The sequence below is a fragment of the Salmo salar genome, chromosome 10 (genome assembly GCF_965601325.2).
Source record: "Salmo salar chromosome 10, fSalSal1, whole genome shotgun sequence".
Classification (NCBI taxonomy): domain Eukaryota; kingdom Metazoa; phylum Chordata; class Actinopteri; order Salmoniformes; family Salmonidae; genus Salmo; species Salmo salar.
This window is the reverse complement of record NC_138300.1, coordinates 97,109,765-97,137,229: the sequence shown is the minus strand read 5'-3', so window position 1 is coordinate 97,137,229 and position 27,465 is coordinate 97,109,765. Positions and strand designations below refer to the sequence as shown.

At 42.1% G+C, this 27,465-nt stretch overlaps 1 protein-coding gene across 1 annotated transcript; it reads left to right on the top strand.

Annotated features, from left to right (window-relative positions):
- arsa (arylsulfatase A) lies at positions 1 to 27,465 on the top strand. Its single transcript, XM_014124952.3, has 8 exons — positions 1 to 473; positions 16,500 to 16,740; positions 22,208 to 22,426; positions 22,662 to 22,831; positions 23,032 to 23,156; positions 24,561 to 24,688; positions 24,835 to 24,937; positions 25,164 to 27,465. Exons 1-8 carry the CDS (start codon positions 211 to 213, stop codon positions 25,460 to 25,462), a joined length of 1,548 nt encoding a protein of 515 aa, XP_013980427.3. The 5' UTR covers positions 1 to 210; the 3' UTR covers positions 25,463 to 27,465.

Here is a 27,465-nt window from a genome sequence, read left to right as displayed (position 1 = left end):
GTGTCTCGGTAATCACATGACTTTTACGTTGCGTCAGTTGTGTAGTAAACTCTCGCAGCTATTTCTCAACGATATAGGGAATATTACATAACATTGGAGAATAAGTGAACACGTAGAGCAATTTTGTGAAATCGTTAGGCATCGACCTTGAATACTTTTTTAAAGCGAAGTAGCTAGATCGATAGCTAACGTTAAGCACTTTTCCTTTTCATGACTAACTTCTGCTTGTTGCAACAGTCAGTCAGAATGGGCCATTTTCTATCTCTCACCACCTTACTGTACCTGCTTGTTACGAGCTGCTCGGGCTCCCCTCCCTCGAATTTCATCCTCCTGTTCGCGGACGACCTGGGGTTCGGCGACCTAGGATGCTACGGGCATCCAACCTCGCTCACCCCCAACCTGGACCGCTTGGCGGCCGACGGACTGAGATTCACTGACTTCTACTGCACCAGTCCCGTCTGCAGCCCCTCCAGGTTGTAACTAACCACCAACATATTACAGTAACAATAGCTAATATCCTTATCAAAATCAGGAGGCTGTGGGGTATATATGAGGAACAACTTTACAGTTTAGGGGTGAGTGAGGTGGGCAGTGAAAAAAAAATCGAAATATTGGTCACGTGCACAGGATACAGCAGGGATACTCAACTACTATTTGAGAAGGTCCAGTGACACATATTTCCTAGGTGGCAAAGGTCCGGATGGATATCGTCCTTTATCGGCGCTGTAGTACAGCGTAGTAACAAACATAGTCGTCTATGACTTAGGAAACATGTTGTTATATAAAATGTACGTTAAATGACACTAAAATGTGAATTAATTACAACTTATTTCGAATGTAAACATGTGCAATATTGCATCAACATGGCTGAAGATGAAAAGTGGTTGCATATTTATCTATGCAAAAAGTTCACTGTGAACCATTGTACATGGGCCTTCAATTAAACCCAAAAAATTATCAAGTGCATGTTTTCTGGAGAACAAAACAGTTTAACCTAAATAATCATCTGAATGCACAGAACGTCACTGTGGGCCATGCAATAATTAAGCAATAATAGCACTTCAGATCGACACAGTGCAGAGTGCCTGGATACAGCCCTTAGCCGTGGTATATTGGCCATATACCACAAACCTCTGAGGTGCCTTATTGCTAGTATAAACTGGTTACCAATGTAATTAAAGGTGTAAAAATTAGAGGTCGACTGTTTATGATTTTTCAACACCGATACCGATTATTGGAGGACCAAAAAAAAGGTGATACCGATTAATCGGACGATTATTTATTTATGTATTTATATATATGTATGTAATGATGACAATTACAACAATACTGAATGAACACTTATTTTAACCTAGTATAATACATAAATAAAATCAATTTAGTCTAAAATAAATAATGAAACATGTTCAATTTGGTTTAAATAATGCAAAAATACAGTGTTGGAGAAGAAAGTAAAAGTACAATATGTGCCATGTGTAACAGTGTAGGTTCCGTCCCTCTCTTCGCCCCAACCTGGGCTCGAACCAGGGACCCTTGCACACATCAACAACTGACACCCCACGAAGGATCGTTACCCATCGCGCCACAAAAGCCGCGGGCCTCGCAACGCAAGGGGAAACCCTACTTCAAGTCTCAGAGCGAGTGACGTCACTGATTGAAATGCTATTAGCGTGCACCACCGCTAACTAACTAGCCATTTCACATCGGTTACACATGTAAAAAAAGCAAACGTTTAAGTTCCTTGCTCAGAACATGACAACATATGAAAGCTGGTGGTTCATTTTAACATGAGTCTTCAATATTCCCAGTTAAGAAGTTTTAGGTTGTAGTTATTATAGGACTATTTCTCTCTATACCATTTGTATTTCATATACCTTTGACAATTGGATGTTCTTATAGGCACAATAGTATTGCCAGCCTAATCTCGGGAGTTGATAGGCTTGAAGTCATAAACAGCGCAATGCTTGAAGCACAGCGAAGAGCTGCTGGCAAACGCAGGAAAGTGCTGTTTGAATGAATGCTTACGAGCCTGCAGCTGCCTACCACCGCTCAGTCAGACTGCTCTATCAAATATCAAATCATAGACTTAATTATAATATAATTAACACACAGAAATACGAGCCTTAGTTTCTGGATTTGACCATATTAATGACCTATCATTTCAAAAACAAAATGTTTATTCTTTCAGTGAAATATGGAACCGTTCCGTATTTTATCAAACGGGTGATATCCATAAGTCTAAATATTGCTGTTACATTGCACAACCTTCAATGTTATGTCATAATTATGTAAAATTCTGGCAAATTAATTACGGTCATTGTTAGGAAGAAATGGTCTTCACACAGTTCGCATGCATATACCCTGACTCTGCTTGCACAGATCGCAAGAGAAGTGACACAATTTCCCTAGTTAAAACAAATTCATGTTAGCGGGCAATATTAACAAATATGCAGGTTAAAAAAATAGATTTTTGAAAGGCATTGATGTTTATGGTTAGGTACACATTGATGCAACGACAGTGCTATTTTCGTGAATGTGCTTGTTAAATCATCACCCGTTTGGCGTAGTAGGCTGTGATTCAATGATAAATTAACAGGCACCGCATTGATTATATGCAACGCAGGACAAGCTAGATAAACTAGTAATACCATCAACCATGTGTAGTTAACTAGTGATTATGTTAAGATTGATTGTTTTTTATAAGATAAGTTTAATGCTAGCTAGCAACTTACCTTGGCTCCTTGCTGCACTCGCGTAACAGGTGGTCAGCCTGCCACCAGTCTCCTCGCGGAGTGCAATTTAATCCGCCATAATCGGTGTCCAAAAATGCAGATTAACGATTGTTATGAAAACTTGAAATCGGCCCTAATTAATCGGCACGATTTAATCGGTCGACCTCTAGTAAAAATGCATGCTTTGTCATACCCATGGTATACTGTCTGATATACCACGGCTGTCAGCCAATCAATATTCAGGGCTTGGACCACCGAGTTTATAATCACGTATAAAAGTCACTCTGGGCATTGCCCTGCATTAATGAGAGAAATTACACTTTCTGTCTCCTGCCAATGCTTTGAACTTTGGCACAAGTTGTGTGAGAGACACTGGTGCAGGCGTTCATTGGTGAGCCTGGTGCGGTATTTGTTTTTAATAAAGTTCATTGTGGAGAAGGCTGATTCACAGCTGTATGTGAAGCCAAACATGGTCAGGATGTATAGTGCCGGTTTCTTGAGAACAGGAACATCAATTTCAGGCACCATCTTTCCCCAGAAGGTGACAGGGTCACAATCACCAGCCTGCTCCTTCAAAGCCACATTTTCTTGCAGCTCAGTCAACCCCATTTGCAGTGATGTAATACCTACCCATCTGAAGATTTTCTTTTAGCTTCTTTGTGACCAAGAAGGGATTCTGGATGAGCAGCAGCAGTTCTCCTCCAACAGTGAAGTCATCAAAGCGAGCCTTAAAGTTATCCATCAACTTCTGGATGAAATCAACATGGTTGGGAACATCTCAGAACATCTTAGAAGACTGGGGAAGTGGACAAGTTCTCCTTGGAGATCATTCTTGAAAAGCTCCAATTTCTTCTGGAAAGCTCGGACTGCTGTTATCATATCACACACTGTATTGTCCCGTCCCTGCAGCTTAACATTCAGTTGATTAAGGTGTGATGTAATGTCTGTCAAAAATGCAACTGTTTCCATCTTCTCCTCATCTTCCAAAAACTCAGAAAACTTAGTTGCCATTTCACACTTGCTCTGATAAGAAAGCTTTGATTTATTCCTGAATGGCCCAAAAGCATTCAAAAACCCTGCCTTTGCTGAGCCATCTGACATTGTTGTGCAGTAGTAAGTCATCAACTGGCATTGGTCTCTGTCAGAATGGCGGTGTTGTAGGGATGAAGTTGCTCTCAAAAAGTTGATCAGTTTCATCATTGCTGTCATGACCTCAGAATACTCTTTTCCCAGACTGGCACACAGGACAGATTGATGGATGATGCAGTGATATGATGTCAGGTCAGGGTGGTCCTCTTTCAAACGTGAAACCAGGCCCCTCCCTCTTCCCATCATGGCTGGAGCTCCATCTGTGCTGATTGAGACCCCTGACTTCAGATCTATCCCCCTTTTTGTCTGCATCCCTTTGATGGCCTCATGGATATCCTCTCACCATGTGCATGCTTCTAGATGTGCTAAGCCCAACAGCTCCTCACAGAATTCCTTCTTGGTTTCGTTATAAAACCTGACAAACACCAGAAGCTGGGCATTATCAGTGTTATCTGTTGATTTATCCACAGCTAATGAAATGCATGGTGCATTCTCAATGGCCTCATCAATTTGTGAAGGTAAATCTTCAGCTAATATTTCAGTTGTCCTCATTGCTGTGGGATCGGTTTGATCTTTTCCCTGAGCTCATCTTTTTTGTTTACCTTCTAGCAAGGTGTCAGCAACTTCACACGTGCATTATTTTACCATCTCATCGTCTGAAAATGTTTTTTTGTGTTTTCCCAAAACCCAGGCTATCCTCAGTAAACACTCCATTGCACGTTGTTGGGCTGTCAGGGAATTGACAAGGATGGAACTCTCATATTGGTGGAACTCTCATATTGGGATTTGAGTTGGTTCATCTTGATTGTTCTCACCTCCGTGTTCAGGGGATACGTCGAATTGACTATGCCTGGTGTTATAATGGCGCTTAACATTGGCACTTTTCACGAGAGCTACGGACTCGCTGCATATCAGGCACATTGGTTTTGTGCTAGTTGCGGGGAGAATGAATAGGTACTGTTCTGTTCACTCGTCAAACCATATTAAGTAAGTTCAGTTGAACTGCGGTCAAATCTTTGTGTCTTTCTGCCCGCTTTTCCCAGGGTTCCACAGAGGATATTTGGATTAATGTGATTGGGTAGGATGCGGCCTTTTGTATTTGCATATAAGCACAACATTGGATTAGACGGGGCACTAGTAGAGGTGGGCGTTGCTTCGAGCGAGAAAGAAAGGTTGTGAGTTAACCTCTATGGGCTAGGTGGGACGCTCAACAGCCAGTTGAATCCTGTGGCGCGTTATTCAAATACCTTAGATATGCTATTACTCCAATTTTTCAAAAATATGACTATTTTACACAATTTTAAAGATAAGACTCTCGTTAATCTAACCACACTGTCCGATTTCAAAAAGGCTTTACAACGAAAGCAAAACATTAGATTATGTCAGCAGAGTACCCAGCCAGAAATAATCAGACACCCATTTTTCAAGCTAGCATATAATGTCACATAAACCCAAACCACAGCTAAATGTAGCACTAACCTTTGATGATCTTCATCAGATGACAACCCTAGGACATTATGTTATACAATACATGCATGTTTTGTTCAATCAAGTTCATATTTATATCAAAAACCAGCTTGGGGATTCAGTTCATTTGCATGGCAAAGAGGGACTTTGCAATGAATTGCAATTCATCTGATCACTCTTCATAACATTCTGGAGTATATGCAAATTGCCATCATACAAACTGAGGCAGCAGACTTTGTGAAAATGAATATTTGTGTCATTCTCAAAACTTTTGGCTACGACTGTACACTCACTTACACACAAAACCCTCACACATTCTCATACACTACACTACATCTGGAAAAAGTAAAGGGGTCTAAATACTTTCCAAAGGCACTGTAAACACACACACATACGCGTACCGTCACAACACACGCACACTCATACACACACACTTTTACACTCATCATTGGTTGCTGCTACATTGTTCTTTATTTTACTTTTCATATTATCTCTCCTAGTCACATTATCCTGCCTTCATATACTTATCTCAAATACCTCGTTCCTTTGCACACTGATCTTAGAGACACAGTCTGTGAGAACTGGTTAGAACCTGTTCTTGTTTTTACTATTCTTCTAAGGGAATGGAGCCAATTACCCCCTTATCTCTTTTGTAAGCTTACCTCCCTCTTTGTGGGGTAAACAGCTCTTTGTGTAGATGAAGTGTAAATAAAGATTTAGCTTTATCCTGAGAGGGAACTTCCTGGCAATTGCTTGAATAAAACTCTTATAAACTGGAAAATGAGCTTTGCCTTATCCTTGGAACAAATGTTTCCTTGTTTGCATGCTTTTTATCCAACCCTGCTCATACACACGTTTTACAATGTGAGGGGTTTGAGCACAGCTGGAGCAAACTCCTGCATATCAAGTAGCTCTCCTGGACTCTCCGGGAAGAGGGTTGGTCTCCCTGCAACATTACAATTACAACCAAATACTTTTTATGTCTTTATAAAATAATTCCCTCATTCAATGAACCAGGGATCAAATGGCTAAGGTAGCTAACTAAGATGTTTATCTATTTGTAAGGTTAAAATATTAAGTGTTCACAGGAGATCTTGACAGCATAGGAGTTACTTGTCAATTAGGCTATTGTAATAATATATTTTTTTACTTTGTCAGAATTACATGGCCAGTATTGAATAGAGGAGAATCCTAGCCAATTTTGAGCACTTGAGAGACAGTTTTACAACCGGAGTATGGAGCATTTGTTTCATCAACTGCGTGTTTGCGGTTATACACGAGTGCCAGTGGAGTCAATTTAGGAAATCGGACATGACAATGTCATTAACCCCCCCCCCCCCCGGCAATGGACCACTGGCGCAAACGCGCAGGTGATATACACACCTTGGCTTTTCCAGGATTTTCATTGCTGACCAAAAATTTGCTATAACTGGGTAAATATTATCAACAAATGTACAAACGCAGCTAGGCTTGCTTTGATCTCGAGTCAGTGCAGATAGCAGTGTTTAAGACCACCTAAAGCGAGACTGATTTAAGACCAAGTGTCATATACATGATCACTAACCGAAACAGGTCTATAATAGATAATACAAAATTCAGTGCATTCGGAAAGTATTCAGACCCCTTCCCTTTTTTCAGATTTTGTTACGTTACAGCCTTATTCTAAAATTGATTAAAAACATTTTTTTTTCATGAATCTACACAAAATACCCCATAATGACAAAGCAAAAACAAGTTTTTAGAAATGTTTGCAAATATATTAAAAATCTAAACCGGAATTAACTTACATAAGTATTTAGACCCTTTGCTATGAGACTTGAAATTGAGCTCAGGTGCATCCTGTTTCCATTGATCATCCTTGAGATGTTTCTACAACTTGATTGGATTCCACCTGTGGTAAATTCAAATGATTGGACGTGATTTGAAGGGCACACACCTGTCTATTAGGGCCGACCTTCGCCTTCCGAGCCTGGCCGATTAATTAGGGCCGTTTTCAAGTTTTCATAACAATCGGTAATCGGCATTTTTGGACACCGATTGTGGCCGATTACATTGCACTCCACGAGGAGACTGCGTGGCAGGCTGACTACCTGTTATGCGAGTGCAGCAAGGAGCCAAGGTAAGGTGCTAGCTAGCATTAAACTTATCTTATAAAAAACTATCAATCTTAACTTAATCGCTAGTTAACTACACATGGTTGATGATATTACTAGTTTATCTAGCTTGTCCTGCGTTGCATATAATCGATGCCGTGCCTGTTAATTTATCATTGAATCACAGCCTACTTCGCCAAACGGGTGATTTAACAAGCGCATTCGCGAAAAAAAGGACTGTCTTTGCACCAATGTGTACCTAACCATAAACATCAACGCCTTTCGTAAAATCAATACACAAGTATATATTTTTTTAAACCTGCATATTTAGTTAATATTGCCTGCTAACATGAATTTCTTTTAACTAGGGAAATTGAGTCATGGTATATGCAGCAGTTTGGGCCACCTGACTCATTGCGAACTGTGTGAAGACCATTTCTTCCTAACAAAGACAGCCAACTTCGCCAAACGGGGGATGATTTAATTTCTATGGGATACCTGCGGGACACAGCCAGTGAAATATCAGGGCGGCAAATTCAAAAACAACAAAATGTCATAATTCAACTTTCTCAAACATGCAACTATTTTACACCATTTTAAAGATACACTTCTCCTTGATGTAACCACATTGTCCGATTTAAAAAAAGGCTTTACAGCGAAAGCAAAACATTAGATTATGTTAGGAGAGTACATAGACAAAAATAATCACACAGCCATTTTCCAAGCAAGTACATGTGTCAATAAAACCCAAAACACAGCTAAATGAAGCACTAACCTTTGACGATCTTCATCAGATGACACTCCTAGGACATTATGTTACACAATACATGTATGTTTTGTTCGATAAAGTTCATATTTATATCCAAAAACAGCATTTTACATTGGCGCATGATGTTCAGAGAATGTGCACATCAATTTACTAAAATATTCATCATAAACGTTGACAAAATATATAACAATTATTTAAAGAATTATAGATAGACTACTCCTGGATGCAACCGCTTTGTCAGATTTTAAAATAGCTTTACGGAGAAAGCACATTTTTCAATATTCTGAGTACATAGCTCAGTCATCACAGAGAGCCATACAGACACCTGCCAAGTTCGGGGCAACCTAAACTCAGAATTAGTACTAGAAATATTGTCTTACCTTTGCTGATCTTCGTCAGAATGCACTCCCAGGACTGCTACTTCCACAAGAAATGTTGTTTTTGTTCGAAATACTCCATATTTATGTCCAAATACCTCCGTTTTGTTCGTGCGTTCAGAGCACTATCCAAAGGCATAACGCGCGAGTGTGGTACCAGAGACGAAAAGTCAAAATGTTCCATTACCGTACTTAGAAGCATGTCAAACGCTGTTTAAAATCAATCTTTATGGTATTTTTAACGTAAAATTGTGATAATATTCCAACCGGACAATAGCGTATTCATTCAAGGAGAAAAAGAAGGAGGGGTGCGCTCGCGGGATCGAGCATATCCAATCCCTTTGTTGCCAGGCAGTCCACTCAGAAACTGAGCTCGTATTATCTGCCCAGTGACAGGAGAATGCTCAAACCACTTTCTGAAGGCTTTTGACAGCCAATGGAAGCCTTAGGAAGTGCAGCGTAACCCCACAGATACTGTAGTTTCGAAAGGGACTAGAAAGAAGAACTACAATTCTCAGATCCTCCACTTCCTGGTTGACTTTCTCTCAGGTTTTTGCCTGCCATATGAGTTCTGTTATACTCACAGATACCATTCAAACAGTTTTAGAAACATCAGAGTGTTTTCTATCATAATCTACTAATATATGCATATTCTAGTTTCTGGGCCAGAGTAGTAACCTGTTTAAATTGGGTACCTTTTTTATCCGGCCGTGAAAATACTGCCCCCTAGCCCAGACAGGTTAACCTCTTACATCTAGACGTTCCACTAGCGGAACACCTGCTCCAATATCCAATGATAGGCGTGGCGCGAATTACAAATTCCTCAAAAATACAAAAACTTCCATTTTCAAACATATGACTATTTCACAGCATTTTAAAGACAAGACTCTCCTTTATCTAACCACACTGTCCGATTTCAAAAAGGCTTTACAGCGAAAGCAAAACATTAGATTATGTCAGCAGAGTACCCAGCCAGAAATAATCAGACACCCATTTTTCAAGCTAGCATATAATGTCACAAAAAACAAAACCACAGCTAAATGCAGCACTAACCTTTGATGATCTTCATCAGATGACACACCTAGGACATTATGTTATACAATACATGCATGTTTTGTTCAATCAAGTTCATATTTATATCAAAAACCAGCTTTTGACATTAGCATGTGACGTTCAGAACTAGCATACCCCCCGCAAACCTCCGGTGAATTTACTAAATTACTCACGATAAACGTTCACAAAAAACATAACAATTATTTTAAGAATTATAGATACAGAACTCCTCTATGCACTCGATATGTCCGATTTTAAAATAGCTTTTCGGTGAAAGCACATTTTACAATATTCTCAGTAGATAGCCCGGCCATCACAGGGCTAGCTATTTAGACACCCACCAAGTTTAGCACTCACCAATATCAGATTTACTATTAGAAAAGTTTGATTACCTTTCCTGTTCTTCGTCAGAATGCACTCCCAGGACTTCTACTTCAATAACAAATGTTGGTTTGGTCCAAAATAATCCATCGTTATATCCAAATAGCGGCGTTTTGTTCGTGCGTTCTAGACACTATCCGAATGGTAAATAAGGGTCGTGCGCATGGCGCATTTCGTGACAAAAGATTTCTAAATATTTCATTACCGTACTTCGAAGCATGTCAAGCGCTGTTTAAAATCAATTTTTATGCCATTTTTCTCGTAAAAAAGCGTTAATATTCCGACCGGGAATCTGTGTTTCGGCAAATAAAGGGAAAAACAGAAAGACGGGGGTGGCCAGTGCACGAGCCTAAGCCCTTTGTCCTCTGATAGACCACTTAGCAAAAGCGCTCGTGTGTTTCAGCCAGGGCTTTGAATTACGTCATTCAGCTTTTTCCCGGGCTCAGAGGGACCATGTGAGCCGTAGGAAGTGTCACGTTAGAGCAGAGATCCTTTGTAATGGATAGAGATGGCAAAGAAGTTCAAGAAATGGTCAGACAGGGTACTTCCTGTACAGAATCTTCTCACATTTTGGCCTGCCAAATGAGTTCTGTTATACTCACAGACACCATTCAAACAGTTTTAGAAACGTTGGAGTGTTTTCTATCCAAAGCTAATAATTATATGCATATTCTAGTTTCTGGGCAGGACTAATAATCAGATTAAATCGGGTACGTTTTTTATCCAGCCGTGAAAATACTGCCCCCTAGCCATAACAGGTTAACAAAAGCGCATTTGCGAAAAAAGCACAATCGTTGCACAAATGTACCTAACCATAAACATCAATGCCTTTCTTAAAATCAATACACAGAAGTATATATTTTTTTAAACCTGCATATTTAGTTAAAAGAAATTCATGTTACCAGGCAATTTCAACTAGGCAAATTGTGTCACTTGTCTTGCTAGCATTGCACGCAGAGTCAAGGTATATGCAACAGTTTGGGCCGCCTGGCTCATTGCGAACTAATTTGCCAGAATTTTACATAATTATGACATAACATTGAAGGTTGTGCAATGTAACAGCAATATTTAGACTTATGGATGCCACCCGTTCGATAAAATACGGAACGTTCCGGATTTGACTGAAAGAATAATCGTTTTGATTTCCAAATGATAGTTTCCGGATTTGACCATATTAATGACCTAAGGCTCGTATTTCTGTGTGTTATTATATTATAATTAAGTCTATGATTTGATAGCGCAGTCTGACTGAGCGGTGGTAGGCAGCAGCAGGCTCATAAGCATTCATTTAAACAGCACTTTCCTGCGTTTGCCAGCAGCTCTTCGCAATGCTTCAAGCATTGCAAAGCGCTGTTTATGACTTCAAGCCTATCAACTCCCGAGATTAGGCTGGCAATACTAAAGTACCTATTAGAACATCCAATAGTCAAAGGTATATGAGCAAAATAGTTCTATAATAACTACAACCTAAAACTTCTTACCTGGGAATATTGAAGATTCATGTTAAAAGTCTTCCCTGTGGCTCAGTTGGTAGAGCATGGTGTTTGCAACGCCAGGGTTGTGGGTTCGATTCCCACGGGGGGCCAGCACAAAAACAAATGCATGAAATTAAATGTATGCATTCACTACTTACTGTAAGTCACTCTGGATAAGAGTGTCTGCTAAATGACTAAAATGTAAAAATGTAAATGTAAAAGGAACCACCAACTTTCATAAGTTCTCATGTTCTGAGCAAGGAGCTTTTAAACATTAGCTTTTTTACATGGCACATATTGCACTTTTACTTTGTTTTTGCATTATTTAAACCAAATTGAACATGTTTCATTATTTATTTGAGACTAAATAGATTTTATAGATGTATCATATTAAGTTAAAATAAGTGTTCATTGTTCACTCAGTATTGTTGTAATTGTCATTATTACAAATATATATATATATATAAAAATCGGCCGATTTAATTGGTATCTACTTTTTTTGGTCCTCCAATAACCGGTATCGGCGTTGAGAAATCATAATCAGTCGATCTCTAGTCTATATTGACAGTGCATGTCAGAGCGAAAACCAAGCAATGAGGTCGAAGTAATTGCCTGTAGAGCTCCAAGACAGGATTGTGTCGAAGAACAGATCTGGGGGAAGGGTACCAAAAAATGTCTGCAGCATTGAAGGTCCGAAAGATCACAGTGGCCTCCATCATTCTTAAATGGAAGAAGTTTGGAACCACCAAGACTCTTCCTTGAGCTAGCCGCCCGGCCAAACTAAGCAATCGGGGGAGAAGGGCCTTGGTCAGGGAGGTGAACAAAAACCCGATGGTCACTCTGACAGAGCTCGAGAGTTCCTCTGTGGAGATTGGAGAACCTTCCAGAAGGACAACCATCTCTGCAGCACTCCACCAATCAGGCCTTTATGGTAGCGTGGCCAGGGAAGCCACTCCTCAGTAAAAGGCGCATGACAGCCTGCTTGGAGTTTGCCGAAAGGCACCTAAATGACTCTCAGACCATGAGAAACAAGATTCTCTGGTCTGATGAAACCAAGATTGAACTCTTTGGCCTGAATGCCAAGTGTCACGTCTGGAGGAAACCTGGCACCATCCCGATGGTGTAGCATGATGGTTGCAGCATCATGCTGTGGGGATGTTTTTCAGCAGCAGGGACTGGTTGACAAGTGAGGATCAAGGAAAAGATGAACGGCGCAAAGTACAGAGAGATTTTTGATGAAAACCTGCTCCCGAGCACTCAGGACCTCCGACTTTCATCATGCAACAGGACAACGACCCTAAGCACACAGCCAAGACAATGCAGGAGTGGCTTTGGGACAAGTCTCTGAATGTCCTTGAGTGGCCCAGCCAGAGCCCAGACTTGAACCCGATAGAACATCTCTGGAGACACCTGAGAATAACTGTGCAGCGACACTTCCCATCTTTTGGGAAATGCTATAATTTATGAGGACAAATATATTATACATTTTTTTGTAAAATTTCTCCCCAATTTTGATCTGGTCTCATTGCTGCAACTCCCCAACAGGCTCGGGAGGCGAAGGTCGAGTCATGCGTCCTCCGAAACTGCACTTCTTAACACCTACCTGCTTAACCTCTATGGGCTAGGTGGGACGCAGGCGTCCCCCCCGTGGTGCACTCCATCAACAGCAGGTGCATTTCAAGAGCGGCAAATTTGAATCCAAATAAATGTCAAAATTCAAATTTTTCAAACATACAACTATTTTACACCCTTTGAAAGATAAACATCTCCTTAATCTAACCACGTTTTACGATTTCAAAAAGGTTTTACGGCGAAAGCATAAATTTAGAGTATGTTAGGACAGTACATTTACAAGAGTTGTGTGTAATGTTTTGTCAATTCAAAGACAGGGTCACCAAAACCATAAAACCAGCTAAAATGATGCACTAACCTTTTACAATCTCCATCAGATGACACTCCTAGGACATTATGTTAGACAATGCATGCATTTTTAGTTCTATCAAGTTCATATTTATATCCAAAAACAGCGTTTTACTATGGCATTGATGTTGAGGAAATCGTTTCCCTCCAATAACCGGCAGTCAAGTCAGCATCACAAATTAAATAATTAAAATTAGAAAACATTGGAAAAATATTATATTGTCATTTAAAGAATTATAGATTTACATCTCTTGAACGCAATCAACTTGCCAGATTTAAAAATAACCTTACTGGGAAATCACACTTTGCAATAATCTGAGCACTGCGCCCAGAAAAATACGCGTTGCGATACAGACTAGTCGTCATGTTGGGGAGATCTAAAATCGAAAATACTATGTAAATAATCCATTACCTTTGATTCTCTTCATCAGATGTCACTTCCAGGTATCACAGGTCCATAACGAATGTAGTTTTGTTCAAAAAAGCTCATCATTTATGTCCAAAAATCTCCGTCTTGTTAGCACATGATCTAAGCCCGCCGGACTTCACTTCATGAACGAGGGGAAAAAATATATTTACGTTCGTTCAAACATGTCAAACGTTGTATAGCATAAATCATTAGGGCCTTTTTTAACCAGAACATGAATAATATTCAAGGTGGACGAATGCATACTCTTTTATAACGTATTGGAACGAGGGTACCCAACATGAACTCGCGCGCCAGGTGTCTAATGGGCCATCATCGTTCCATGGCTCTTGTTCGGTCAGATCTCCCTCCAGAAGACTCAAAACACTTTGTAAAGGCTGGTGACATCTAGTGGAAGCAATAGGAAGTGCCAAAATATTCCTCAGCCTCTGTGTTTTTCAATGGCATAGGTTTAAAGGTAATACAACACATCAGGTATCCACTTCCTGTCAGAAAATGTCTCAGGGTTTTGCCTGCCAAATGAGTTCTGTTATACTCACAGACACCATTCAAACAGTTTTAGAAACTTTAGAGTGTTTTCTATCCATATATAATAAGTATATGCATATTCTAGTTACTGGGTAGGATTAGTAACCAGATTAAATCGGGTACATTTTTTTTATCCAGCCGTGCAAATACTGCCCCCTAGCCCTAACAGGTTAACCCGGAAGCCAGCCGCACACCAATGTGTCGGAGGAAACACCGTTCACCTGACGACCGAGGTCAGCCTGCAGGGATCCGGCCCGCCACGAGTTGCTAGAGCGCGATGAGCGGCCAAAACCGGGTTTGATCCCCCGGCCAAATCCTCCCCTAACCCAGACGATGCTGGGCCAATTGTGCGCCGCCCGATGGTGATACAGACCCGGGATCAAACCCGGGTCTGTAGTGATGCAGTGACTTAGACAGCTGAGCCACTCGGGAGGCCCCTAAAATGTATTTTAAAAGATGAGACTATAATAAATACTGCTTTTATGCCATACAAGCAAGCCAAACACCCGTGAGTCGAAATGTGCTTTTCAGATATCCATATCATAAAACTCATGTCAACATTTATGATCCCTATGTTTGATGTACAGTTACAAGATGGCATCGCTTTATACCCTGGGATTGTCCTGAACAGAATTAGCCTATGTTTGTTGTATTGTGAAGAAAGTTTGCCGCAGACCACTCATCTAAATACACTCATGGCTCCATTCTATGCGCACCAAAATTATGATCTGCTTCTCTGAATTGCCTTGTAAAAGCATAACACTGTAAGATCGTATTAAAAACATTATAATATTCCCACCTGACCCAGACTGCGATTTATAATGGACCGTTTTTGGAGTGCTTAAAGAACTACAGTAATTGTATAAAGGCGTGGAAGCAGGGCTGTGTTCCCAACAAAACTGTGTGCTTGCTCTAGTTCTTCAACAGCACAGCTAGGAGGGCTCATAAGAGCACTGTTATTGTTAAAATCTTCTTTGAATCATAAAAGTGCATTGAAATTACTTAGGAACTGTGCACACTTTGGAGAGGTGTGTTTGGCAACTTGGAAACACCAGTTAGACCTTTCACTCAAACCCCTTGTCATTGTTTTGTTTTGTCCCAAATTTTCCAAGAATATTCTTATCATGTTACAGAATGTATCAAGAGTATTTTCAGATTTCGTCATCAACAAATGCAGCGAAAAGAACAGTAAATATAAAATGCACATAAAATCAACAGTGTAATGTTTGGATTCAGTCTTGTATCAGGTGAACAGTTGTGTCCTCAGCTTTTAGTCTAATAATTTTTCCATAATCTCAAAACTGTTCCCTTTTAATTGCTACCATGGTTATGCATATGCTTTTCATATTTATTCTGTAAGAAACATTTCGATGTAGACCTATCCATAGGCCAATTTCCATGAGTGTAAGGGGTTATGGTTCAGGTATACAGTTTAGGGTTAGTTCAACAGTTATGGCCTTGGGGTAAAAGCTATCTTGAAACCTGTTGGTCTGAGACTTAATGCTCCGGTAGCGCCTGCCAGAAGGTATCAGAGAGAGCGGTCTGTGGCTGGAGTCCTTGGCGATCTTCCATTCCTTCCTCAGACACTGCCTGGTGTAGATGTCCTCCATGGCTGGTAGCTTGCCCCAGTGATGGACTGGGCAGTCTTCACCGCCCTCTGTAGAGCCTTGCGGTTAAGGGCATTGCAGTTGCTTTACCAGGCGGTGATGCAGCCAGACAGAATGTGCTCAATGGTGCACCTGTAAAAGTCCCTGAGGATCTAAGGGGCCATGCCAAACCTATTCAACAGTATGATGTGTACACCGAGGACCCCCCCCCCCCCCCCCCCCCCCCTCGTTGTTGTTGGTGATCAGGCCCTACCGGGACGTCAGCAAACTTGATGATAGAATTGGTGTTGTGTTTGGCCACAGAGCCATGAGTGAACAGGGAGTACAGGAGGGGACTAAGCACACACCCCTGGGGGGCAGAGGTGTTGTTGCCTACCCTAATCACCTGGGGTTTGCCTGTCAGGAAGACCAGCATCCATGATTTCAGTCACTCAAACTAAAATCTCACTGACAAAGCTTTCTGAATTGAATGTAATATCTCATCATAGACACACTGTGCAGCGCAACATATATTTTGTGTTCATCAACCACTTGTATCAATGTTTTAAATAAATTAAATGATGGTTGTCTTTTCCCATCAGGGCGTCTTTGCTGACAGGGCGCTACCAGACCCGGTCAGGGGTGTACCCGGGGGTGTTCTACCCTGGTTCCCGCGGAGGTCTACCGCTTAACGAGACCACCATAGCGGAGGTGCTAAAGCCCCTGGGCTACGCCACGGCAGCCATGGGGAAATGGCACCTGGGGGTGGGGGAGAACGGGATGTACCTGCCCACCCGACAGGGCTTTGACCACTACCTGGGGGTCCCCTACTCCCATGACATGGTCAGTGTGTTCACTGGTAGTTGTTAATTGATTGGGTAACTGGTAGACTGAACAAAAATATAAACGTTGGTCCCATGTTTCATGACCTGAAAAAAAAAGAAATCTCAGAAATGTTCCAAACTCACAAAAAGTTTATTTCTCTCTTGTGCACAAATTTGTTTACATCCCTGAGCATTTTTATTTTGACAAGAGAATCCATCCACCTGACAGGTGTTGCATATCAAGAAGCTAATTAAATAACATGATCATTAGACAGATGCACCTTGTGCTGGGAACAATAAAATGCCACTCTAAAATGGGCAGTTTTGTCACACAACACAATGCCACATATGTCTGAAGTTTTGAGGAGCCTGCAATTGGCATGCTAACTGCAGGAATGTGCACCAGAGCTGTTGCCAGATAATTAAATGTTAATTCCTCTACCATGAACTCTACCATGTTGTTTTAGAGAATTTGGCAGTACGTCCAACCGGCCTCACAACCGCAGATTACGTGTAACCATGCCAGCCCAGGACTTCCACATCTGGCTTCTTCACCTGCGGGATTGTCTGAGACCAGCCACCCAGAAGCTGATGAAAGACAGTGTTCCAGTTTGCACAACCTGAAGAATTTCTGCACAAACTGTCATACATCGTCTGATAGTTTGTGCTCATCTGCATGATGAGCACATCTGCGTGCTGGTCGTCTTCACCAGGTTCTTGACCTGCCTGAAGTTTGGCGTCGTGACCAACTTCAGTGGGAAAATGCTCACCTTAGATGGCCATTGGCATGCTTGAGAAGTGTGCTCTTCACGGATGAATCCCAGTTTCAACTATACCGGGCAAATGACAGACAGCGTGTATGGCGTCGTGTGGGAGAGTTGTTTGTGGATGTCAACGTTATGAACAAAGTGTCGCATGGTGGGGGTGGGGGTTATGGTATAAGCTACAGACAACGAACACAATTGCATTTGATAGATTGCTATTTGAATGCACAGAGATGACGTGATGAGATCCTCAGGCCCGTTGTCATGCCATCCATCCTCTACAACTACTGTGATTATTATTATCTGACTCTGCTGGTCATCTATGAACGTTTGCACATCTTAGCCATGTTCTGTTATAATCTCCACCCGGTACACAGCCAGAAGAGGACTGGCCACCCCTCATAGCCTGTTTCCTCTCTAGGTTTCTTCCTAGGTTCTGGCCTTTCTAGGGAGTTTTTCCTAGCCACCGTGCTTCTACGCCTGCATTGCTTGTTGTTTGGGGTTTTAGGCTGGGTTTCTGAACAGCACTTTGTGACATCAGCTGATGTAAGGGCTTTATAAATAAATTTGATTGATTAGGGCCTAATTCATTTATTTCAATTTACTGATTTCCTTATATGAAGTCAATATTATCTTTGCAATTGTTGCGTTTATATTTTTGTTCTGTGCATTCTGAAAGTATTCAGACCCCTTGACTTTTTCCATTTTGTTACGTTACAGCGTTATTCACAAATTGAATTGAGCACCTACTCATTCAAAGGTTTTTCTTTATTTTCTACATTGTAGAATAAGTGAAGACATCAAAACTATGAAATAACACCTAAGGAATAATGTAGTAACCAAAAAAGTGTTAAATAAATCAAAATATATTTTAAAGTTGACATTCTTCAAATAGCCACTCTTTGCCTTGATGACAGCTTTGCACACTCTTGGCATTCTCTCAACCAGCTTCATGAGTTAGTCACTTGGAATGCATTTCAATTAACAGGTGTGTCTTGTTAAAAGTTAATTTGTGGAATTTCTTTCCTTTATGCATTTGAGCCAATCAGGTGTGTTGTGACAAGGTAGGGGGGTATACAGAAGATATCCCTATTTGGTAAAAGACCAAGTCCATATTATGGCAAGAACAGCTCAAATAAGCAAAGAGAAACGACAGTCCATCATTAGTTTAAGACATGAAGGTCAGTCAATACAGAACATTTTAAGAACTTTGAAAGTTTCTTCAAGTGCAGTCGCAAAAATCATCAAGCGCTATGATGAAACTGCCTCTCATGAGGACCGCCACAGGAATGGAAGACCCAGAGTTACCTCTGCAGCAGAGGATAAGTTCATTAGAGTTACCAGCCTCAGAAATTGCAGCCAAAATAAATGCTTCACAGAGTTCAAGTAATACACACATCTCAACATCAACTGTTCAGAAGAGACTGTGGGAATCAGGCTTTCATGGTCGAATTGCTGCAACGAAACTACTACTAAAGGACACCAATAAGTAGAAGAGACTTGCTTTGGGTAAAGAAACACGCTCAATGGACATTAGGTGGAAATGTGTCCTTTGGTCAGAGTCCAACATTTTGGTTCCAACCGCTGTGTCTTTGTAAGACATGGTGTGGGTGAATGGATGATCTCCGCATGTGTATTTCCCACCGTAAAGCATGGATGAGGAGGTGTGGGGGTGCTTTGCTGGTGACACATTCCTTTGGTTGATACTAAAGGGTAGATAGTTCTCTCCTGCTTAAATTTACGACCGGGTGTGGAGGTGTCAAAACCCCACAGTTCCCTCCTCCCCCCTTTGCGTTTGGTAGAGGGTCTGGTTGTCAGCCATTGCCAAGCTGATCTGACCCTTTGTGATTCTCACAGGATGGTCATGACACTTGGTACACCTATATTTGGGGAGTTTCTCCAATTCTTCTCAAGCTCTGTCAGGTTGGATGGGGAGCGTTGCTTCACAGTTATTTTCAGGTCTCTCCAGAGATGTTCGATCGGGTTCAAGTCCAGGCTCTGGCTGGGCCACTAAAGGACATTCAGAGGCTTGTCCCGAAGCCACTCCTGTGTTGTCCTGGCTGTGTGCTTAGGGTCGTTGTCCTGTTGGAAGGTGAACCTTCACCCCAGTCTGAGGTCCTGAGCGCTCTGGAGTTGGTTTTCATCAAGGATCTCTCTGTGCTTTGCTCCGTTCATCTTTCTCTCGATCCTGACTGGTCTCCCAGTCCCTGCCACTGAAAAACATCCCCACAGCATGATGCTGCCACCACCACGCATCGCCGTTGGGATGGTTCCAGGTTTCCTCCAGATGTGACCCTTGGTAATTAGGCCAAAGAGTTCAATCTTGGTTTCATTAGACCAGAGAATCTTGTTTCTCATGGTCTGAGAGTCTTTTGGTGCCTTTTGGCAAACTCCAAGCGAGCTGTCATGTGCCTTTTACTGAGGAGTGTCTTCCGTCTGGCCACTCGATCATAAAGGCCTGATTGGTGGAGTGCTGCAGAGATCAAATCTTATTTGCCACTTGCACCGAATACAACACGTGTAAACCTTACAGTGAAATGCCTGCCTACTTACAAGCCCTTAACCAAAAATGCAGTTTAAAAAAAAATAAGTGTTAAGTAAAATTTTTTAAATAAAAGTAACAAATAATTAAACAGTAGCAGTAAAATAACATAGCGAGGCTATATACAGGGGTACCGGTACAGAGTCAATGTGCGGGGGCACAGGTTAGTCAAGGTAATATGTACATGTAGGTAGAGTTAAAGTTACTTTGCATAGATAATAAACAGAGAGTAGCAGCAGCGTAAAAGAGGGGTCTTGGTAGCCCTTTGATTAGCTGTTCAGGAGTCTTATGGCTTGGGGGTAGAAGCTGTTAAGAAGCCTTTTGGACCAATACTTGGCACTCCGGTACCACTTGCCGTGCGGTAGCAGAGAGAACAATCTATGACTAGGGTGGCTGGCGTCTTTGACCATTTTTAGGGCCTTCCTCTGACACTGCCTGGTATAGAGGTCCTGGATGGCAGGAAGCTTGGCCCCAGTGATGAACAGGGCCATATGCACTACCCTCTGTAGTGCCTTGCGGTCGGAGGCTGAGCACTTGCCATACCAGGCAGTGATGCAGCCAGTCAGGATGGTCTCAATGGTGCAGCTGTAGAACCTTTTGAGGATCTGAGGACCCATGCCAAATCTTTTCAGTCTCCTGAGGGGGAATAGGCTTTGTCGTACCCTCTTCACTACTGTCTTAGTGTGTTTGGACCATGATAGTTTGTTGATGATGTGGACCCCAAGAAACTTGAAGCTCTCAACCTGCTCCACTACAGCCTTTTCCTGTAGTCCACAATCATCTTTTTTGTCTTGATCACGTTGAGGGAGAGGTTGTTGTCTTGGCACCACACGGCCAGTTCTCTGATCACCTCCCTATAGGCTGTCATATCATTATTGGTAATCAATCCTACCACTGTTGTCATCGGCAAACTTGATGATGGTGTTGGAGTCTTGCCTGGCCATGCAGTCATTAGTGAACAGGGAGTACAGGAGGGGACTGAACACGCCCCCATGTTGAGGATCAGCGTGGTGGATGTGTTGTTTACCTACCCTTACCATCTAGGGGTGGCCCATCAGGAAGTCCAGGATCCAGTTGCAGAGGGAGGTGTTTTAGTCCTAGGGTCCTTAGCTTAGTGATGAGCTTTGAGGGCACTATGGTGTTGGAACGATGAGCTGTAGTCAATGAATAGCATTCTCACATAGGTGTTCCTTTTGTCCAGGTCGGAAAGGGCAGTGTTGAGTGCATTTGAGATTGCATTATCTGTGGATCTGTTGGGGCGGTATGCAAATTGGGGTGCGTCTAGGGTTTCTGGGATAATGGTATTGCTGTGAGTCATGACCAACCAGATGGTTGTCCTTCTGGAAGTTTCTTCAATCTCCACAGAGGAACTCTGGAGCTCTGTCATAGTAACCATCGGGTTCTTGGTCACCTCCCTGACCAAGGCCCTTCTCGCCCGATTGCTCAGTTTGGCCGGGCGGACAACTCTAGGAAGAGTCTTGTGGTTCCAAACGTCTTCCATTTAAGTCTGATGGAGGCCACTGTGTTCTTGGGAATCTTCAATGCTGCATACATTTTTGTATACCCTTCCCCAGATCTGTGCCTTGACACAATACTGTCTCGGAGCTCTACGGACAATTCCTTCGACCTCATGGCTTGGTTTTTACTCTGACATGCACTATCAACTGTGGGACACTGGTGTGTGCCTTTCCAAATCATGTCCAATCAATGAAATGTACCACAGGTGGACTCAAATAAAGTTGTAGAAACATCTCAAGGATGATCAATGGAAACAGGATGCACCTGAGCTAAATGTCAAGTCTCATAGCAAAGGGTATGAATACTTATGTAAATAAGGTTTTATTTTTAATACATTTGCAAACATTTCTAAACCTGTTTACACTTTGTCATTATGTGTATTGTGTGTAGATTGAGGATTTTTTACATTTTTAGTCATTAATACATTTTAGAATAAGGCTGTAACATGGAAAAAGTCAAGGGGTCTGAATGCTTTCCTAAAGCACTGTATATTGCCAGTGTCTCTGTATTCATTGCCACAGCTAAGGGAGAGAAAGGACATTGACACTTTTGCCTTAGTTTGCTCTCTTTCTCAATCTTGCTCTCATCCTCTTCTCCCTCTCTGCCTCCCCCTTTTGTCTGTATCTCTCTTAACTCTCTCTCCTTGTCTCTTTCTTTCCCAGGGACCCTGTCAGAATCTGACATGTTTCCCTCCAGATGTTAAATGCTTCGGACACTGTGACGTCGGCGTGGTAACCATCCCACTAATGCACAATGATGTCATAAAGCAGCAGCCTGTGGACTTCCTGGATCTGGAGAGGGCTTACAGTGACTTTGCCACAGACTTCATCACCCAGGCTACCAGGAAGAAACAACCCTTCTTCCTCTACTACCCCTCCCATGTAATCATCTCTTCTTCCTCTACTGCCCCTCTCATGTAATCATCTCTTCTTTCTCTACTGCCCCTCTCATGTAATCATCTCTTCTTCCTCTACTGCCCCTCTTATGTAATCATCTCTTCTTCCTCTACTGCCCCTCTCATGTGAGAAGCAAACAATCGTTTCAAGTTCAAAGGTAGTGGGTGCTCCTCCAACAACTTTCAAGGTGAACAGTCTCTCCCCCCTTTCTGTCCTCCAGCACACCCACTACCCCCAGTATGCAGGCCCGGCAACGGCAGGGCGGTCTCGTAGGGGTCCGTTTGGTGACTCTCTGCTGGAGTTTGACTCTACAGTAGGGAACCTGCTCTCAGCTCTGGAACATACTGGAGTCCTCAACAACACTCTCATACTGTTCACTGCTGATAATGGGTAGGAACTGTGTTGGTGTGTGTGATGGTGTGTCAGTGTAGTTTACTTGCAGCGTGTACGGTTATTATGTAATAGTTTAGTTGCCTACCGTATGTGTGCTTGTGTTTACTACTGGTTTTACAACAAATGTGAAAGGACTAAGAGCCTTTCACATTTCAACCTTTGGTGAATCTCTCCAATCCCCCTCTCTCCGCATCCAGGCCTGAGTTGATGCGTATGTCTCGGGGGGGTAATGCTGGTCCTCTGAAGTGTGGTAAGGGCACCACCTATGAAGGGGGCATGAGAGAACCTGCCATCGCCTACTGGCCTGGGACCATCACACCAGGTCTGTCAGGAGAGATATGTAGTCCTTTCAACTACAAAATACATGTATCATCACACTCACCCACCCATATTGACTGAATGTTGTAGCCTTGAAGATCCCTTGTTTAATTTCAATAAAAAAAATTGCCAGGCTTATCATATGCTGACATATTTGTATGGGGGTATTCACAGAGCAGGAGTTAGTTGGCATGGTCACATTTAGCTCCCCCCCTTTCCATTTCAACTTAATTCGGATCTACAGTGCATTCAGAAAGTATTCAGACCCCTTGACTTTTTCCATATTTTGTTACATTACAGCCTTATTAAAAAAATATATCAAATAGTTTTTTTCCCTCATCAATGTACACACAATACCCCATAATGACAAAGCAAAAACAGGTTTTTAGAAATCTTAAAATAAAATATGACATTTATATAAGTATCAGACCCTTTACTCAGTACTTTGTTGAAGCACCTTTGGCAGTGATTACAGCCTCGAGTCTTCTTGGGTATAACGCTACAAGCTTGGCACACTTGTATTTGGGGAGTTTCTCCCTTTCTTCTCTGCAGATCCTCTCAAGCTCTGTCAGGTTGGATGGGGACCGTCACTGCACAGCTATTTTTCAGGTCTCTCCAGAGATGTTAGATCGGGCTGAAGTCCGGGCTCTGCCTGGGCCACTCAAGGACATTCAGAGACTTGTCCCGAAGCCACTCCTGTGTTGTCTTGGCTGTGTGCTTAGGGTCATTGTCCTAAGACCATCGCCCCAGTCTGAGATCCTGAGCGCTCGGGAGCAGGTTTTCATCAAGGATCTCTCTGTACTTTACTCTGTTCACCACCAGACCAAGGCCCTTCTCCCCCGATTGCTCAGTTTGGCCATGTGGCCAGCTCTAGGAAGAGTCTTGGTTGTTCCAAACTTCTCCCACTTAAGAATGATGGAGGCCACTATGTTCTTGGGGACCTTCAATGCTGCAGAAATGTTTTGGTACCCTTTTGCAGATCTGTGCCTCGACACAATCCTGTCTTGGAGCTCTACGGACAATTCCTTCAACCTCATGGCTTGGTTTTTGCTCTGACATGCACTGTCAACTGTGGGACCTTATATAGACAGGTGTGTGCCTTTCCAAATCATGTCGAATCAATTGAATTTACCACAGGTGGACTCCAATCAAGTTGTAGAAACATCTCAAGGATGATCAATGGAAACAGGATGCACCTGAGCTCATTCTCATGTCTCTTAGCAAAGGGTCTGAAATCAGTTTTTTTGCCTAAATCAGTATTGTCATTATTGTGTGTAGATTGCTGAGGAAAAAGTTTTTTAATTAATCAATATTAGAATAAGGCTGTAACGTAACAATTTGGGAAAAGTCAAGGGGTCTGAGTACTTTCCGAAGGCACTGTATATCTAATTTGAACTATATTTTCTAGGGGTCACCCATGAGCTGGCCAGCACCCTGGACATCATGCCCACTATTGCAAGGCTGGCGGGGGCCAAACTACCAATGGTGCAGCTGGACGGAGTGGATATGACGGACATCTTGGTCAACCACGGACCGGTATGGGAGACATTATTCACTTCACTCTGAGTTTAGTTAAACGTCATTTGGGCTGAAGAATAGAAGATGGATACATTGCATAATGTGTTCTTGACTTAAACACTTGGACATTGTTATTCATACCTATTTAACTTCCTGTGTTGTAGAGTAAGAGAGAGGCCATGATGTTTTACCCTACAGACCCCAGTGAGAATTATGGCCTGTTTGCTCTCAGGCTGGGCAAATACAAGGCTCACTTCTACACACGCGGTAAGTGTGTGTGTGAGAGAGTCATGCACACTGCAGAATAGGGTACTCCAAAGTTCCTGTTTTGTGTTCCTGATGTGATTGCTGTGCTCTTTTGTAATTAGCCTTTTAACAACAAGATGCATTCCTAAACACTATGGCAAAGGGGCCAGCCAGAGGCTGAAATGGAACCTGGCCTAAATCAAACATTTCTATCTGAACCACATTTCCCTCGTTGTCTGTCCCCCAGGTGCAGGCCACAGTGAGACCACCCCAGACCAGGACTGTCACATAATCTCCTTCCTGAAGCCCCATGATCCTCCCCTGCTGTTTGACTTGGAGTCTGACCCCAGTGAGAACTACCCCTTGTCTCCGCTGGGACGCCCCGACCTGCAGGCCCTGCTGCGGAGGATAGGCGTGGTCAAGGAACAGTTTGAAGCCTCCATGGAGTTTGGGGAGAGCCAGATCGGGAAAGGTAGCGACCCTGATCTTGAGCCCTGCTGCACCCCGCACTGCACCCCCAAACCTTCCTGCTGCCAGTGTGGCTGATGCACCCTCAAACCTACAGTACTGCTTGTACTGTACCTTAAGTAAGACCAGTTCTAGTACCTCTATTACTGTGGATGAGGTACCCCCAAACTTAACCTCTTGCACTTGAAAACACTTGTTAATTACCGACTGTGTCAGACGACTCGTAGAACAGCTAAGTGCGTCGTTAGATGCGTTTTTCCCCTACTGCGTCACTTTATACACAGAAGACATCTGCTAAACATAGAATCAAGATGTTTATTTGTTTCTCTGTGACCGCTGGAAACTTCACAACGAAGTTGACTACAAATACAAAGTTGCCAATGTCTCTGCAATTTTTACAAACAAGCGAAGGATGAAAAGATGCTTCAAATGAAACCCAAGATAATTGCATTAAAATAATAATTGCTTACAGTATAGGCTACAGGCCTATATAATTAAATCATATTTAAATCAATTTCATGTTCATTCAATTGATTTTTATTTTGCTAATTTTAGGGTGTCTGTAATTTTTGCCTCAATATGTTTCAAGATGTGTTACAATCGCTCAATGATCTGCCAGATCTTGCATTATTATAGGGTAAGCATTAGGGAAAAAATGCCTCAACAATAGGTGATAATATCTTTCTAGGAGCTGATCCGTCGACAGTATTGTGGAATAATTCTAATGTTAATGTCAGATTTAAATGGAGATAGCTGATCCGAGAGCAGCGCTGCCTTTCTTTCGATCCTATCAGTGTTGACACTATGCCACAACAACGCACTTAGCAACTGTGTGGTGTTTTAGGAAACGCATGTAACATCTTTGGCCGTTGTAGGAAAGATGCATTGTTAAAACACTCGTAAGCCTAAATTCTATCGGGAAACCGGGCCCTGGCTAGTTTTACGAAAGACGGTGTGTGTATTCTTTTTAAATAAAGGATTATATTAATACACTATTTTATAGTGAGAGAGAATGTAACATCTCACACCCAGAGGAAAGGAGTGGTAGTTAAGTTCAAACATATCTTTACTAACTAGACAGACCTTCATGTAATCAAATTGTACAAATCTAAGGAAATTTATTTTACAGATGACAATAATTTTATATAGCCTAGCTAGCCTATAATCAGGTTGTTGGTCCGACATACATGATTGTAGCTTGGACCTAAATCATGCATTAATGTTGACATTTGAATTACAGTGGCAGATCTGAAGTTAGGATTTTACCCTATAAATTAACAGATTCATGAAACTGTTATTGTGACCCCATAGCACAGTGACACAAGCACAAGAAAGAGACAGTCAGACGCATTTGGACATCAAGCATATATTTTATTCATAAGACCAAACCCATGACAAGGCAGAGTGTATTATTATTATTTTTTTAACTTTTAGATTTGTACAAGTCCTCATTTTTTAAAGATACAATATAGATAACTTTGTATTTGTCACATACTGATGCTCTAGTTATACAGTGAAGAATCTAGTTTGTTTATGTATTAAAGTCCAAAGTTTAGATGAACTGTTAACTGGATGTTTGAGCTGCTATACAGGACTAGGGAATCCTTGGGGGTTGGTTGGTATTCTGTAGCTATCAGGGAAGATAGAAGGGCTTCAACTAAGCTCTTACAGGACAGAAAAACAAAAGACAAAACAAACTGGTACAGGTAAGAGATGGAGCATGTCTGGAGCTCAAAGCCATGGGCTACATTGGCAAGATGCGATAGGTTCCTGTATGAAAGCAGGCTCTCTGAAAGCTGTTTTTAATTGGTTCAGCTCTACTTCTCTGCTCTATCAGCAGATTGGCCAGCAATGGGGTGGGTGTGTTGTTGGAGCTCAGCAAGGTCAAAGGTGACACATTACATGTGTCCCCTAATGATGATGTCACAGATGTGCCTAAAGGGGTGCTGCTAAAGCCTGTCTGTGGGGCGAATGTTTGAGTTAGCAAGAACTCAAAATGTCACCTTAGTGGTTGACGTAGAGTCAATGTGTGGAAACGCAGCACACTCAAATAAAAAGAAGAACTGGCCATTTAAAAATGA